Source organism: Cuculus canorus, chromosome 5 (genome assembly GCF_017976375.1).
Source record: "Cuculus canorus isolate bCucCan1 chromosome 5, bCucCan1.pri, whole genome shotgun sequence".
NCBI classification, from domain to species: domain Eukaryota; kingdom Metazoa; phylum Chordata; class Aves; order Cuculiformes; family Cuculidae; genus Cuculus; species Cuculus canorus.
This window is the reverse complement of record NC_071405.1, coordinates 24,295,379-24,310,846: the sequence shown is the minus strand read 5'-3', so window position 1 is coordinate 24,310,846 and position 15,468 is coordinate 24,295,379. Positions and strand designations below refer to the sequence as shown.

Sequence of the window (15,468 nt, the reverse complement as noted above, 5' to 3'; positions counted from 1 at the left end):
GATTCTTGGAAAGATGCAGAAAATAATAAGTTCGTACAGCTAAAAGGGTTCTGCTGACTGTTGTGGGCAACACGTCTTGCCCTCCATTGCCATTATTTCCTTCAAGGCACCCTGCTCTGAGAAGACAGTCAGGAAGAGGTGTTTTTCCCTGGCCATAGATGTGTTGCGGGTAGCTGGGACATTCCACTGACATGAGCACTGCTGCTCAGGGATGGATCATGATGTTGCCATTTATAGGAACTCATGACTTCTGCAAAAGCTATAAGCAGACTCTTCTCCGCCAGACTGCTTTAATCCTGCTGAAAACTGCAGAGACAAAAATCACTTTTCTTTGGCTTATAAAACTATGCCCAGGGCATCTGAAGAGCAATGAAATACCTACGTCTCCCCAGAACAGTGGAAGGGTGTCAAGGATAAGACCAAAATTAACAGCAAAAATAGGCTGGGTTCTGTGAGCCAAACATATTGCCATGGCATAGCAAGTTTTATCTGATATTTATAAATTCACAGGAAAAAAGTCACCTTCAGGGAATAAAAGGGGAAATGCCTAGGACACTGGGTAATTTTAAGCAGTCTGAAACAAAGATATCAGAATTAATTAAATTTTTTATTATGGGTGATGGAAGCATTAGTAACATGAATTAATGGTTCTCTGTGGACTATACTCTGCTCTGTGTTCTTTGTGCAACTCAATAAGTGAACAGGACATGGGCAGGATATGAACTGCTATAAATATTTATGATTGTCTCATTTTTCCCTTTATTACACTAACACACTCTGAAGAGTGTCATCCTTAGGCACTGACTGTAATCTGCCTTCGTGTTTCCTTGACTTTTTAGATCTCCCCATCATTTCTCCACACAGATGCTGATGTTTTTGAGTCAGACCATCCCTGGGCATTCTGCTTTCCTTTCCTCTTTGCTTTTTCCCTGCAGAATTGTGTTTGCTAATCCCGTTGTTCTGATCACATGGACAAACCATCCCAATTTCCATCTTCTTGCTTCTTACATAGGCTCACGGGACCCAATTACTTCAGCTTCTTCTTCTCTAATGGCACTGTTAGTCCTATACACGTTTTTTTTTATATCTGTGTAATTCTTCAAAGACATCTGAATTCAAAGATATGAATTCCTTATTCTGCAGCAGTTGTCTTGACAGAGGACTACTGAGAACACAACCAACTTTGGAAGTTCTGCTTGGATGTGTTAAAGATGCTCTTATCTTTCCAGATTCTGGCAAACTGTGAGATTTGTCATCATGGGAGTGATTCCACTTTTCTATTTCTATTTTAAGATTTAAGATTACAACTCCACAGTCTCCTAACCATATCTCTCACTGATATTTCCCTCCTTTCATAAGTCTCTGACTTGATGCCACAGTTTGCAGTAAGCAGCACTGACCAGCTTTGATGCTGTTTTGCTACCCTCAGCCCTTTACTTGCTGTGAGGATAGGATCACTTCAAGGCAGATGTTACCAGCTTTCCCCTTTCCAGATGCTGACATTTCTAGCTGTCGAACAAGACAAGTTAGCAGTTTCCTGCCCTTGGGGAATGAGCCTCAGGTATTGTAATAGTGACAAAAGTACCCTCAGTGCAGAGGCTGTTGTGTTTGTCACAATACACTGTGCTTGTCATACTTGTTGCGCTTTACAGAGATGTGTGAGAGCATGATGTAAGTCCTTCAGGTTATTGCTTCAATTCCCTGAGTGCAAATCTCCTCCTCCTTATTCATGCACTAGGCTGGTGATGGTACTAAGAGAAAGAGTTTAGCTGGATAGAGGGAAATTTAGATTACATTGGCAGAAGTTCTTAGGGTGTTTACAGTGTCTTTCTACAACAGCTCTGTTTGTTACAAAATTCCTAGTTTCTGTCCCTGACAATGTTTCTTGTTTGCATTTTGATGACATTTTGGACAGTATCATATAACTTCCAAGTGCTACGTTCTTGCAAAACACTCACAGTTTATCTGTTTTCTCTTCCCAAGGCCTGTTTATTTCTTCTGCAGTCTGATGCCTCTGCTTCTTCCATCTGATGTCTAAGCTTTAGTTTGTGGTTGCACAGTTCTAGGCTGACTTGGGCAACCTAAGTCTGTTTTGTCTTTCTTGTCTTTCTTAGTGATTCTTTCATGGAATTTTAAGTTGTTTCTATTTTTCCCCTCATCAAGGAAGGGTAGAAACTTCCCTGTTTTGGGCTTCTGCCAGAATCTTCTGTTGTGAGTTCAACTCATGCTTTCACACAGGATTTCGATTTTATGGTTTCCTACAGGGTTTATTCTTTCTGGCCATGGTGAAAAAAATCATTGCTGATGGCAGTTCCTGGGCAATTGAAACTAATGAATTACTAACACGTTAATAAGCTTGGGTCTCAAGTGTAAGAGAAATCTATTTTTAAATTATATTTTTCACAAAATATAATTGTATTGTGCAGAATGAAATTAATGCCACTAAAGAATATGTAAATCACAGGCTTTTGCACTCTTCTCAGGCTAGGGTTGAGGTGGAGGGGACACTCAGGAGGCTGCTCTTCTTCCCTATGTACAATGTCCTGGTGCTAAGAAAACGGACCATTCTTACATCTGACAGCCACAGGGGTCTTGACCGCTCCACTGTGTTTTGGCTCATCAACCTCAGGCAGATGACCAGCACCTTGGTGTCCACTCAGATTTTATGCTTTTAGTTCACATAAAATCCTTCTGCTGCCTAGACTCCTTGTCTTTGCTGCAGGATGCTTTAGTAGAAACATGGCACAGTTGTTTCACTGCTTTTTCCTCCTTATTGTGATCAGTGCTTCAGAGGGGCTGGGAGGGTGGCTCTTGAGGGTACTTCAAGCACAGCCAATCAATCTGGCTAAATGAAAAGTGTCACAGCTCCCCAGTGCTTTCCTTACAGGTATCCATGTGAACAGTGCTGGCAGGCTCATGGGCACTGCCAGCCATTTCAGGGATTAAGAGCAGAGCACTGCCTGGAGAACAGCTGTTTGGTTTCAAAGCACTAGCCTTCCTTTTCAGATCTGTACACGGTGTCTCCTTTTCAGTGTTCAAATAAACATCTTAAAGTCAGTGGAAATTTCATACCTGGTTTGTACTGTTTCTTCAGCCAGAGGCTGGGGACATCCAGGACTTCTTCCCAGGACCAGATGGTAACATGAGGTTTAACTGGAGTTTTAGATGTAACTACACAGGGCTATTTTTTTGCTCTCAAACAGCAGGCATGAGGGGGAAAATGTGGCCTTTCTGAAATGTTGAGAACTGAGACAGCTCCCAAAGACACCAAGGGGAGTAGGGTGACACACGTGATTGGTGTGGTCCCTGCTGTAAGCAGTTGAGCACAGTGGGATCTTTACTGAAGAAGTCACATTTTCACAGGTAATTCAGCATCCAACCATATGTTACAATCACAGTACAAGATTTATTGTACTCAGCATGGTCTTTCAAATTGTCAGAGGTCAGGGCTATGGCTGACAAGACAAACCCAATACAGATACTTGCAAGTTGCTCTCAGAAGGCAAATTTCTTTGGTAAAACTTTGTGAAGTAAATGAAGCTTTCAGATATATAAAGGATCTCTCCTGTGCCTTGTGTAACAGGAAATGATGCTATGATTTGGAATTCTGGGGGTTTAGTTCTCAGCAACAATCGGGTCATACAGATAATCTTGAGAATCAACCATAATGTGAAAAATATATGTGATCACACAGGTGTATTTTATTAAAAACACTTTTTCCCATTCACTTTGGTGAAAAAAGTACTTCTCTGGCTCTGAGATACATAATGAAATACCATAGAGTTGAGGTTAATCTAGTAGAGAAAGAAAACTGAGCAATTTAAAGTGAGCCATCCGCTACCCGGAACCACATTTTGCGTGAGATATTTCCAGGAAATAAAAACCCACTTTCCAAAGATGAGTGATAAAAGGAAGTAACCCACTCTGAAACAGCAAAGGTCAAAAGGGTGGACAATAAAAGGAAAAAAAATGGTATATCTGCTTCAAAGAGCTGTGATCCCACTTAGTTGTCAAGCTGATGGAAGAAGGTCTTCTGATTCCCATTCTTTATGCTGGGATAGATTATACTCTCACTGACTTTAAGGGTGCTACTCAAAGGTCAAACTATGAGGTCCTTCCTGCCCTTGTTTTATTTTGAGCAGTATCTTATTTACATAATTTACAAGTATAAACTCTTGTTTGTTAAGCTCTTTAAGATCTTCAGATAGCAAACACTATCCAAGGGCAAAAATTATAATTCGTTCCAGTTTAGCCCCTGAGACAAGGGCACTGGTATTATGGGTACTGATTTAGGCCAGCTGTTTTAAAATCATTAAGCTTTTTGGGTTATGTACAAGGTACTAAGCAGAGTAGGGTAAGATAATATTATCCTAGAACAGCACGCATAGTCTCTAGCTCTGATTACACACGGATTTTGCATCATGTCTCTTGGGAGTGAAAAATAAGGCAAAAAAAGCCAAAGTGAGGATTAACAAAGCTAACAAGACACTGAGGGCGTCTTTCCAACAGGCTTTTCCTACAATCTTAAGTTTAAAGCCTAAAGTAAAAATGAAAACATTTGCATGGAGAGAGGGGAGGTAACTTCAGGGTGAGAGCTTGAAAAGAAAAAGAAGAAAACCCACCTGCTATAAGCAACCAGAATGTTTCCAAAACAACTTGTAAACCACACAGAAATCTGGCAGAGTTACATCTTGAAAAAGCAGCTGCACAAGCATCTTAAGTATTAAAAGTGGTTTGTGTTTTCAAAGCGGTTTAGATTTTAAAATAAGCAGTACATCCAAGTGATGTGGAACTTGCTCAAATGAGCAGGACTTGGTGAAACTGTCTGGTTTGCTTGTGCACTCCTGTATTCAGAAGAGAAATTATGAACTTGCACAACAGGTTGTAAAATGTGTCCTCATACCACGTTTTACAATATCCCCCAAGTCCTCAGTAACCGTTCTTGCCAAACCAAGACCCTGGGCTTCTAGTCCTCTGAGTGGGGGGAACTCCTCCACACTATCTCAATTTTCAGGGTTTGTAATGATGGGGACAATGGAGAACTCATCCTTGCCAGGTGGACTAACCTTGGGAAGATGTCTAGGTTAGACATCCTTAGAGGACTAGAAATCATTCAGTCTCTATCTCAAATCAAACCACACATGATAGACTATACAATGGTAACGCCTCTTGTGTCCTTACATCAGCCCACGTAGAAGTGGCCTTTGGCCTTGCATTGCCTGTGGATGAAGATGAGATCTAGTAGAAAGTAATAGCAGAACAACAATCCTTGAGCTGGAGGCCAGGCTTGGGCAGAGCTGCCCAGTTAAACCATACCTTGGAACAGACTTTCTCAGTGACAGGTTTTTCATGCCAAGAGTATGTATAGGTGATGCTAGACTTTTCTCACTAAGAAGAAACATGCATAAACAGTTGATATTAGTCCCTGCTGAGCCCTGGGTGATGTAGGCAGACTGTTACCTGTGTCTGAGCAAGGCTTATCTGGAGATACTTAGGCTAGCTCTACATCTTCAGAGCATTTTCACAGACACACTTTTGGCAGCTATAGGAACTGCTTTAAAAGACAGTATCTGTCAATCTACTCTCCTTAATGTCAAGATGTCTACCACACTGAACAGGAGTCATTTAGTACAGAAGAATAGGAGACTAGCCTGCGTGCTCAAGGCCTCCTTACATGCAACTAAACTGCTTAAAATTTCAAGCTTAATGTGGAGTACTTATTCAGCTTTTCCAGTCTCCCCTGCTAAAAATACACAAACTTCTACTATTCATCGACTGTCTAATCCTTGAAAAAAGTTGTCTTGGACAAGTTGTGGTGCTGAAATGTATGATTTGCTTAATTGAGATGGAATTAGGGAAATCAACCATTTTTAGTGAGAGAAAGGAAGAGGAATCCTCTCCCCCGAGGGCTTTAAAAACTGTTATTTTTTCCAGCACATTTCTGTTTTTTTCAGGCTAGTAAGGCCCAGAGCTGACGACAGTTTCCTACTTTGCCTGAATCACACACTTCATCATGGAACAATAAAGGAAAACATTCCTCTGAAGCAAATTGGAAAAATTGGCCTCCCGCACAGTACAGCAGTGGAGTTGCCTGTCAGGTTATACAGAAAGCATACCAAAAAAGTCTGAATAGCAGTGTTGGTGTCTTAGTGCCAAACAAAGCCAAGTGCTTGGCAGGCAAAGGGTCTCTCTGGAGCCCAGAGAATACAGTGCTGGCCGGGAGCTGCACTTGTTCAGGGCCAGTGGTGCGAGGCTGCCCAGGACCCTCAGCAACCTGTGCCTCAACTCTTAATCTATAAAATGGATGCAATGACACTGACTTCCTTGGGAAAATTTTCAGCTGAGCTCCCTGATCCACATATCCTTATGGCCAGTGTCCTCTGTAGGCAAATGCATCATGCAGCGGGAAGAGAAGGGGCAGTTCCTTGGCACAGTGCTAGCAACAATCTGCCTCAAACAGGTTGGCTGCCATGGGGAAATTTCCCTGATGTTTCTCACTAACCTCCTGCACATCCCAACAGTGCTTGTTCCCTGACTGCAGTCTCTGCTCCTTGCACTGCAGTACAGCTCTGCTGTGTTTCTGCTTGCATGGGCAGCCTCCTTTCAGCTTTGCCCAGAGCATCTCGAAGGCTCATGCAGTTACACAGCACTACCAGATGTGGCCCCATCCTTGACTACCTGATGCCACTCTCTACTCTGTTTCCAGACCTCTGTCTCCAGTTTGCCACCCACTCTTCCCGAAATCAACAGCCTTCTCCCCAACCCCATACCACTGTTCAGCCTTTATTTCACACAACCCAGTACATGGTAGCACCACTCAGGAAGAACAGCCCCACCACACCATCCTGCTTTCACATCCCCACATCCAAGCTGCTCACACCTAGAAGGGAATGACAGCATGGACACACATGGCTGGCAGGTGAGGGGTGGTGACAGTGCTTCTCATGACAACCTGAAAAGTTACAGCCTGAACTCACCTAAAACCTGGCTCCTGCTTGTCCTAGGGACAGCACATAAACCATAGATTTAAATCTATGTTTCTTCTTTTCATAAGGCTGCAGTACCCTAACTACTAGTTACTGGGACTTCTGATGTGTTTGCCTTCTATACATATTAAGAAAAATAACATTCTATAGTAAACTTGAAGCTGAAGATCTTAATGACTGTTATGGCTGGTACACAAGTCTCCAGGGTGGTTCATGAGGTGGTTGCCATGGCAGTTTCCTCTTTATCTGCTTTATTGCTGAAAAGTAGCATGGGAAATCAAAAAACCCCAACACCTTGATAATTTCATTCCGTAGTATCAGGTTTTGCCTCTCATCTATTCAGAGGAAATCAGAGTTATAAATAGTCCTACCCTGCTTTTCACGCCTTAGTTTGCGGTACCAAGAATTCTTTCTGGTGTTGAAAGCTATAGGGTTTCTACTCAAGGAGGTCAACTGTTTTGGTTAAAGTGACCATTTGAAAAAGAACTATGGTACCATTACAGTTGGTCCCTTCTCCCAAGTGATAGTTGATAGGATGAGAGGAAATGTCCTCAAGCTGCACCACGAGAGGTTCAGGTTAGACATTAGGAAAAATTTCTTCACCAAGAGGGTTCTCAGATAGTGGCAGAGGCTGCCCAGGGAGGTGGTTGAGTCACCATCCCTGGAGGTATTTAAAAGATGGGTAGATGAAGTACTTAGGGATATGATTTAGTAGTGGACAGGTACAGTTGGACTTGACGATCTCAAAGGTCTTTTTCAACCAAGCAATTCTATGATTCTGTGATCTCTTTTTAGAACTGCCATCTGATCTGAACTTGGCCACAGACTCAGTCTCACAGTCTGGGTTCCCTCTCGTGGGATCAATCAATCTAGCAGGGACCCCAGGATGTCATCTAGCCCAAACCCCTGCTCAAAGCAGGGTCGCTCATGAGGTCAAACTGAGTTGCTCAAGGCTTCATCTAGCCCTGTCTTGAAAACCTCCCATGAAAATCTGCAAGTGCTACCCAAATAAATTGCTTCATCTTCGAAGCTAGTGTCATCAATACCAGCACATACTTCAGTTCATTCATTTTAGCTATAAAGTGAAAGATCCCATGTTTATGACCTCAGTCAGTTCTATGGATTTCCACTTTTCCCATATCCATTCCAGTTCAGAAGAGGTCCAAAAAAAAATGCATTTAAACTGAATTTTACAAATGGGAGGTTGTATTCCTATAGGTTGTTTTCTTATATTTTCTGAGTTTTTAAGAAATTTTAAGGTTACATCCTTAGGCTTTTCACTGAAATTATGAGGGTTATTTCTCTTTCTGTGGGAAAAAATACCTCTCTATCTTCACTCTACTTCCTGATTCCAGCAGGCGGGTTGTTAGCAAAAAGACTTGCAAAACTGAGGAAGCTATTGCAAGAACTGCAAACACTTCCACAAAAATATTCATATCAGAAAAATCATCTGCACAACTGGCCGCTCACTAATTGTGAGTAGGCTGCAGTGACTGAGTTATCCTCCCATTTCTTTTTCCCCTTGACCTCATTTGTGCAATACTTTAATACAGTTCATGTGGGAAAAAAACACCTGACCACGTTGTGCCATGTAAGCAAAGAGGACTTCAGTCCCTGAACTTGTTAATCCAGGCTCAGCAACATATATGAAAAGAAATGTTAAGAAAATGAAACAGAAATCTGCCATAATGGACCCTATCTGGGGATAGGAGCCAGAGTGCCAGCAGAGTGCAATAAGCAAGTCCATTATCAGTATGTGAAGGCGTCTGAGCCAACAAAGGGCATCTACTGAGTTGTTCCTAGTCAATCTGCTCCTCATCCCTGTCTCATGCTTACTTGGTGAGTGCCCTGCCATAGCACTCAGACCTGCTGACCCATGCAGGGACACAGGCAGGAATTTGTATCCCTTGCAGCTGAGCTCTTCCGTCATGCCAGGCACCCTCACAGCCCTCACATCAGGCTGGCTGGTCTGTGAACACCAGGGCTTTCAGTAGCTTTCTTTAGAGCTAAGCCTGCAAAGATGAACAAAGTCCATCCCCATGTTACTCTAATGTCCCTCTGTAAATATCCTGCTGCCTGATTACTGTTGTTAAATTACCATCTGTTACTAATACGGGACGGTCAGAACAACTGCACATGCTCATTTTAATCCTGTGCAAATAGCATTATTCTATAACAAAATTTTTTTTTTCTCCCATAAGTGCTTGGGAAGGAGGAATGAAATGTAGAAGTGGCTGAAGTTACTTAGTAAAGGTAGACAAAGTTAGCTTTGAGAGTTAAGCTTGCTTTTACAGCATTAGGCTGCACTTATTTGGAATTATTAAAGAAAAAAGTGGATTGTGAAATATTAGCCCTTAAATAATCTTTTCCTTTCTCCAATTGATTTCAGCATTCCTAAAATTCAGTATGCAAAGGAACACCTTTGCTCATCTAGATTGCAGTTCTGACTCCCTAAGAAGGCCTGCCTTCCTGCTGCCTCTAGATCTGGTATGACTGACACTTCTTTCTGTCCCAGAGAAGAGAGCTCAGTGGGTGGTGGGTGTACAAAGTGGTTGTGTCCTCATGAACTTCCATGGCAAACAGATTTGCTTCGGTTGAAGCAGCTAGAGAATTAAGCAGGCAGGCAAATTGCTACCACGTGTTTCACTTGAATTGTGACCTTCTACATCCCTACTGTCTGCCTCAAGCATTTCAGATCAGGCTCCAGCCTGCACTTCCTGACCTTGATCTCACTTCAAGAAAGGCCAAATAAGGTGACTAGGGCGGGACACTGGCTTTCTTTATCAACATCCTTTTTGCTACCAGACATGCAACTTTGCAGCAATACTCAGAGATTACTCTTAAAATGCTTTCAATTGCAGTAATTGTATCTTTTCTGCCAAAGTGTATTGTGGCTACCATATAACCTAAAGTGCAGCTGCTCTCCATCAAAGAGAAACTGAGTATAATCTACTGTGTCCAATATCTGACCTTTCAAAGGCAGTATTAATTGTGATCTGGATATTTTTTGTATTACTTGGAGATAATTTATTTTGTATTTCCTATGTGATTGTGGTAAGGTTGTTTCAAGACATCTGTTATGCCTCAGCTTTTTCAGTGTTTGTCTCCATTGAAACCAGGTGGTTTCAAAGCATGTGAAGTTTTAATATAAATTTAAGAATTTTCCCATAATAGGTGAAATAACCACACTACAGGGAAGGCTTCACTACAAACCCCTCCCTCAGCTGTGCACTCATTGATTTTGGGGTCTCAACTCAGCCTTGGCCCTGCACGTTGGAAGAGATGACGGCAGATTGCCCCATGTGAGTATGGTTTAAAAAGGAACAAGGACAGCAACTCCACAGCGTAGGCTCATGTGAACAGCCTTAAGAAAAGATACCTCCAAGTGAGAAAGCCAGCCCCAGGGGGAGGCAGGAGCATGATTACAAGAGTGGGCATCTGTGGCAGGATCAGGCCAGCCTTAAACCTTTTAGGACATGAACCCTAAAGGAGTTCAGTACTGACTTGGAAAAACAATTCCATAATTATTTCTATAAACATTCCTAATAATATGAATGATATGTTCTTTATTCTGTGCAATTGCAGATATTTCTCCTGTTTAGCATCATTTTTCATATTTGGAAAGGAATAACATGCTCTCTTTTGGTACAGAAGAGTCTGGAAAACAATTACTATATACTGCACCAAAGCACTTGTGTGAGGCTGCTGAGAAATACGTGGTCAACTCAAATGTTTCATGAAATAAAATTATTTTTAGCTATAATTCACAAGACTTCCGAGAAAAAAAAAGGAAGCATTACACTCAGGATATGGTGCCAGAGCATTCGTCTGTTAAAGGACTTTAGCCCCATGGCATGCGTCTTCATAATTCCCTATGAAAGTAAAAGCTTCTGTCGCTACCTACACCAAGTGGTCTATTGTACTCAGATGTTTCTTTCAAGACCTCGGTATATATAAGTTCAAACATGCACATTTACTTTAAACAACTGATTATTTTCTTATTAATAATGCTGCAATGCCACTGATATCAGTGGAATGATTTCTGACTGCATACACATAAAGGAGAAGGAGAATTGCGACCTGAGGTTATAACCAGTTTGCTGAGAGAGCCTAGGGTAGGAGTGAGCTGAGGAAATGGTGCTCAGTTCTTGAGGTATGTGGGGCTAGGGTTACATTTTGGTTTGAAGCAGAAGAAAGGGACAACTCTCAGAACTGGAAGCACACAAAGTAGCTGAGATTTTTAGCAGAGCTTGAGAGGCAGGTCCCAACACTGCCACTCTAAGAAATCTTGTAACGAGCCTTCTCTCTGGGAGATTTCCACTTTTCTGAGTAAGAAGTAAGGGATACTTCAAGCCAAGAAGCAAAGCTACAGAGATCGATGACTTTGAAAATTACTGGGTATCTCAACTTTCTGATGAACCCTGTGGTATCTGCCACCGGGTCTCTACTGTACCTGCTGCTGTGACCAGGCCTTACTCTTCCTGTCTCTGAAGGAATTATAATCAAAGATGAAGAACTAGAAAAAAAAATAAATTAAAATGCAGTCTCTTCGATCTCCTATTTTATGATTCAAAGGGCTACTTCACAGGACTGGTGATGATTCCCCATGGAAAAAAGACCCTCTTACCTTGGGGATTCCTTGGGGATTTCCATTTTTAAAAAAAATCACAATTACATTCCATCTTCCCCTTAGAAAATTATACTTCCCTAAATAGTTCATCAAACATCAACAAAGCAGATCTGATATGAGGAAAAGAAAGAGAAAAACAATGATCCACAATTATTCGGCAGTGTAATTCTAGGAAGCTTCCTTTTTTTTGCACTTCACTGAACAGCCCTTTATACATGGATCTCAGGGGCTGGGCAGCAACCTCTGTACCATCTTTATGATACCGGAGAAAACCTCTTCCAGTGCTATCTGAAGAGTAGAAAAGGATGGGATGAGAATGGCTTTTTACAAAGAGCTGAGCGGCACTTGCTGTTTAAAGCTGTATATGGGAATAGTAAAAGATGGACATCACTGTAAAGATGGCACAGAGCTCTCACGTCACCTCTAAGGATAGCGTATCCTTCTTTGTGTTGCTCATGAAGCTGAGATTGCATTGAGTCCTCATGAGAATCACAAGAAGCACCTGGCAAGGTGCTCCAAAATAGTAAGCTGGGATGGGTTGCAGCTTAAATTTTAACCGGGAGGGAGGATCTCCGTAAAATCTGATCTATCTCTGTCAAGCCAAATTCAGCTTTCAGTTTGCATCTGAATGCATCAAGTCTGTGGTGTCTAATGAGCTGAACAAAGGTAATAGCAAGAACTTGTTCCCACTTCTTCAAACCTTTTAGGAGGAGTCACCTCTCAGGAAGGGACAAACAGCTCTCTGTAGGACAGATTACACAGATCTGTCACACAGATCTGCTTATCTGGCAGCACAGAAAGGAAGGGAGCAGGCAAGCAAAACCAAAGCTGCTTGTTCCTAGTACAACTGGGGAGGGGGGTTCTTAAATGGCAGCAGAAATACGGATGTTCCTTTTGAAGGGCACTGGAAGGGCACCAGCTCTGGTTCACTTCATGCAGGCTCAAAGAGCAGGTAGCTATCAGGAGGATTCACCTCCCTGTTTACAATGTTCAGTGACAAGCTGAAGGCTCCTTTTAGCAAGCACAGAAGAACTGAAGTGGAATTTTCTGAAGTTAACAACTAGATGCCTGAAAAACCCTGGCAGTGGTCCTTAGGCTATGCAGCTGACATGCTGTACACACTCTCAGGAACTGTAACACCAATCTTTCAACGGACTTACATTCCACAGCCTGACAATGTCTCTGGTCTGCAATTACTGTGGTGGTTCTGAGGTGTCCTACCCTGACACTCACAGAGTACCAGAGAAGAGTGAAGGGCACTTCATTAAACTAAGGCAATCCAGACATACCAGGATACTTAGCAAGGAATCTCAGGTTTTAATCTTAATTCTTTTAAAGCATTTGGACAACATATAATTTTATTTCCTTAAAAAAAAAACAACCAACTTTAGAAAGCAGTTAGAGTAATACAGAGACAATAAATCAAAGCTAATGTATTAGGTTACTCCAAGACACAGATTTACCACCTCCCCTTGTGCCAGATATAGTCCTTTGACTTTACTAGAGGGAATTAATTTGATTTCTTCTAAATTCAAAAACTATGCTACTTACCCTGCATCAGACAGGGAGCAAAAACATGACTGTTTCCAAGCCCAGTGTGTTCCTGTCAAAACCATGTGGGTTGAAGAGGCTTTCTACAGCTCTGTACTGACAGAACACGTGCTAAAAATAATGTGAATATCCACCATAGGAACGCACCAGCCTCACAGCCACAGGAACTGCTGCACATGTGATGGTAGTTCTCCTGCTTTTTGAATGAAAGCTAATTTTTAGTTACCCTCCTCCGCTTTGCAAGTTGTATGAAAGTGATGGAAACTGATTTAATTCTTGTTCCTACCAGAAAGCTGTATCTCTGAACACATACTTTATGTTAAGTTAGTTATAAATTAGAAATAGGAAGCAAGTAAGTTTGAAAAACATGGCACAAATGTATTTCTAGCTAGGCTAGCTACCGTGAAATTTTTGTACTACATTTTCCTTTGCCTGTCTTCAAAGAAATTACATTTTATGGCAAAGGGCAGAAGTCAAGAAGTAATATTTCTATAAATGATATTTTTAGGGTGGCAGGATTTGATTTTAGAACTTTTATCCAAAGGAAAACTTGAGTTATCAAAATCCAATTCCCCACCATGCAAAACCTAAGCCCTAGGTCAACTTCAAATAACTAAATAAAGGAAAAAGTTTCCATGCCCTGCAGCTAATGCTTGCCCTTGTATTCTTAATCTGGACACCTGAAGCTGCGGCTATTCCTGCTCTCATGCAGGAGCACTAAATGTGTGCAGCATCTCCAGAACTGCATGTTTCAAGCTGTGCACAGATGAGAGAAATCTTCCCTGTGGGGTATGCAGCAGCCAGGCAGGCAGCTGTGTTCTGTGCAGGAGCAACACCGTGACAGCCTGCGGTCTGTGCTTGAGATCACAGCAGATTCAGAGATTTCCTTGCTCCTTGCAATTTGAAGTCTCTCTATGAAGAAGAGGTATGCAAAGAAACATATAAGAAGGAAAAAAAATCATTCACACAACTGTCAAGGGGAAAGAAATCAGCCACAACATTGATCAGCAGGAACACAAGCATTTTAGCAGAGAGGAAAACATACGCCCCAGGGAGATGACTTCAGGGTAGAGCTCAGTGACAGAGGATTTGGATGTGTTCACATAAATAAGTAGTGTGAAGTATTTTGATGAACTCTTTCAAATACATGTTCATGTTTCATGTTACCCTAAAATTCACGTGTTTATAAATATTTATTGGAAAGTGTAAATCATATGTCTTACACATCCATTTACATCAAGGGTTGCATCAGGTATGGCTGACCGTAATCTTGGTTCATTTTTGCTCGGTGACAGCAGGCTTGGCTGTCTGATTGGGAATAGCACGGATACCACCTGCCTCAAGACCCAGCTGCATCTCAGAAACAACCAGGTGTTCAAAACCATCAAACAGTTTAGGAATAAACAGTCGTTCAGGTGAGTGAAAAGGTGCGTGAAAAGGGAATGTAGAAGTGTCAGATGCCTGGAAGATCCCAAATTCAGTGGCAGAAATAGACAGATTCAATGAGTTAACAAGGCTTAGCCTGTCAGTGCCTTGTGCTTTGCTCAGGACTTCCACCTATTGAAAGATAGCTCCTCTTGCTTAATCAAAGCGCTGGCCTACTCATCTAGAGGAGCTTTATGTTCCGGTTGTGAATCTGTAAATGATAACACAAGGTGCAGAACCACAGGGAAGCTGAGATAAAGCAGCTGCAGGAAATATTAACTGAACTACACCGTAAAAGCAAGATCTGCTACCAGTCACAAGAGGAATCTGCTCATTGCAAGTGAGATTGGATAAAAAGCGGTGACCACAAGAGAATTCAGTACAATAATTAGAACAAGATCAAAAAATGTAAAGAACTTACTTGATTTTTCTTCTTTAATGTTGTACTCCAGCACACTGGGAGCCTCATTCTGCACTGGCAGGCGAACTGCAAGGACCATGTTGTTCATGCTATTATCTTTCCTAACCAAGAATATCTGAAAAAGGAGAAAGGAATCAAGAGCTTGGTTACATCATGTGCGCTTCTGAACTTTATTTTAGGTCATTGGCAATGAAGTTTTTGATGGGTACAATCTACCTTAAAATGATCTTATTTTAGCTTTATTCCACTTGGTTGAACTTTACTAATGAATAAAGGGACATTTCATCTGTATGAAATTCAGACCGGCGAAGGAACCAGCAAAGTTTCTATGCATCACTGATGTCCCACTTAAAACTAAGGTAAACTATGTCACTAGCCAAAGAGTATAAAGTTCCACTCACAATCTGCCAAGTGATGCTCCTCACATAAGGGCCTTAAATCACAGACAATTCACC

The 15,468-nt window shown here is 41.8% G+C and overlaps 1 protein-coding gene across 2 annotated transcripts in view; it reads right to left on the bottom strand.

The window, feature by feature from the left end:
- The window catches only part of RIN3 (Ras and Rab interactor 3), a 71,966-nt gene that overhangs the window by 33,097 nt on the left and 23,401 nt on the right, over window positions 1-15,468 (bottom strand). For both annotated transcript variants that reach the window (XM_009561601.2, XM_054067235.1), the window contains one exon: window positions 15,014-15,128. In XM_009561601.2, the coding sequence (XP_009559896.2) occupies window positions 15,014-15,128 (115 nt within the window). The remainder of the gene's footprint in view (window positions 1-15,013; window positions 15,129-15,468) is intronic.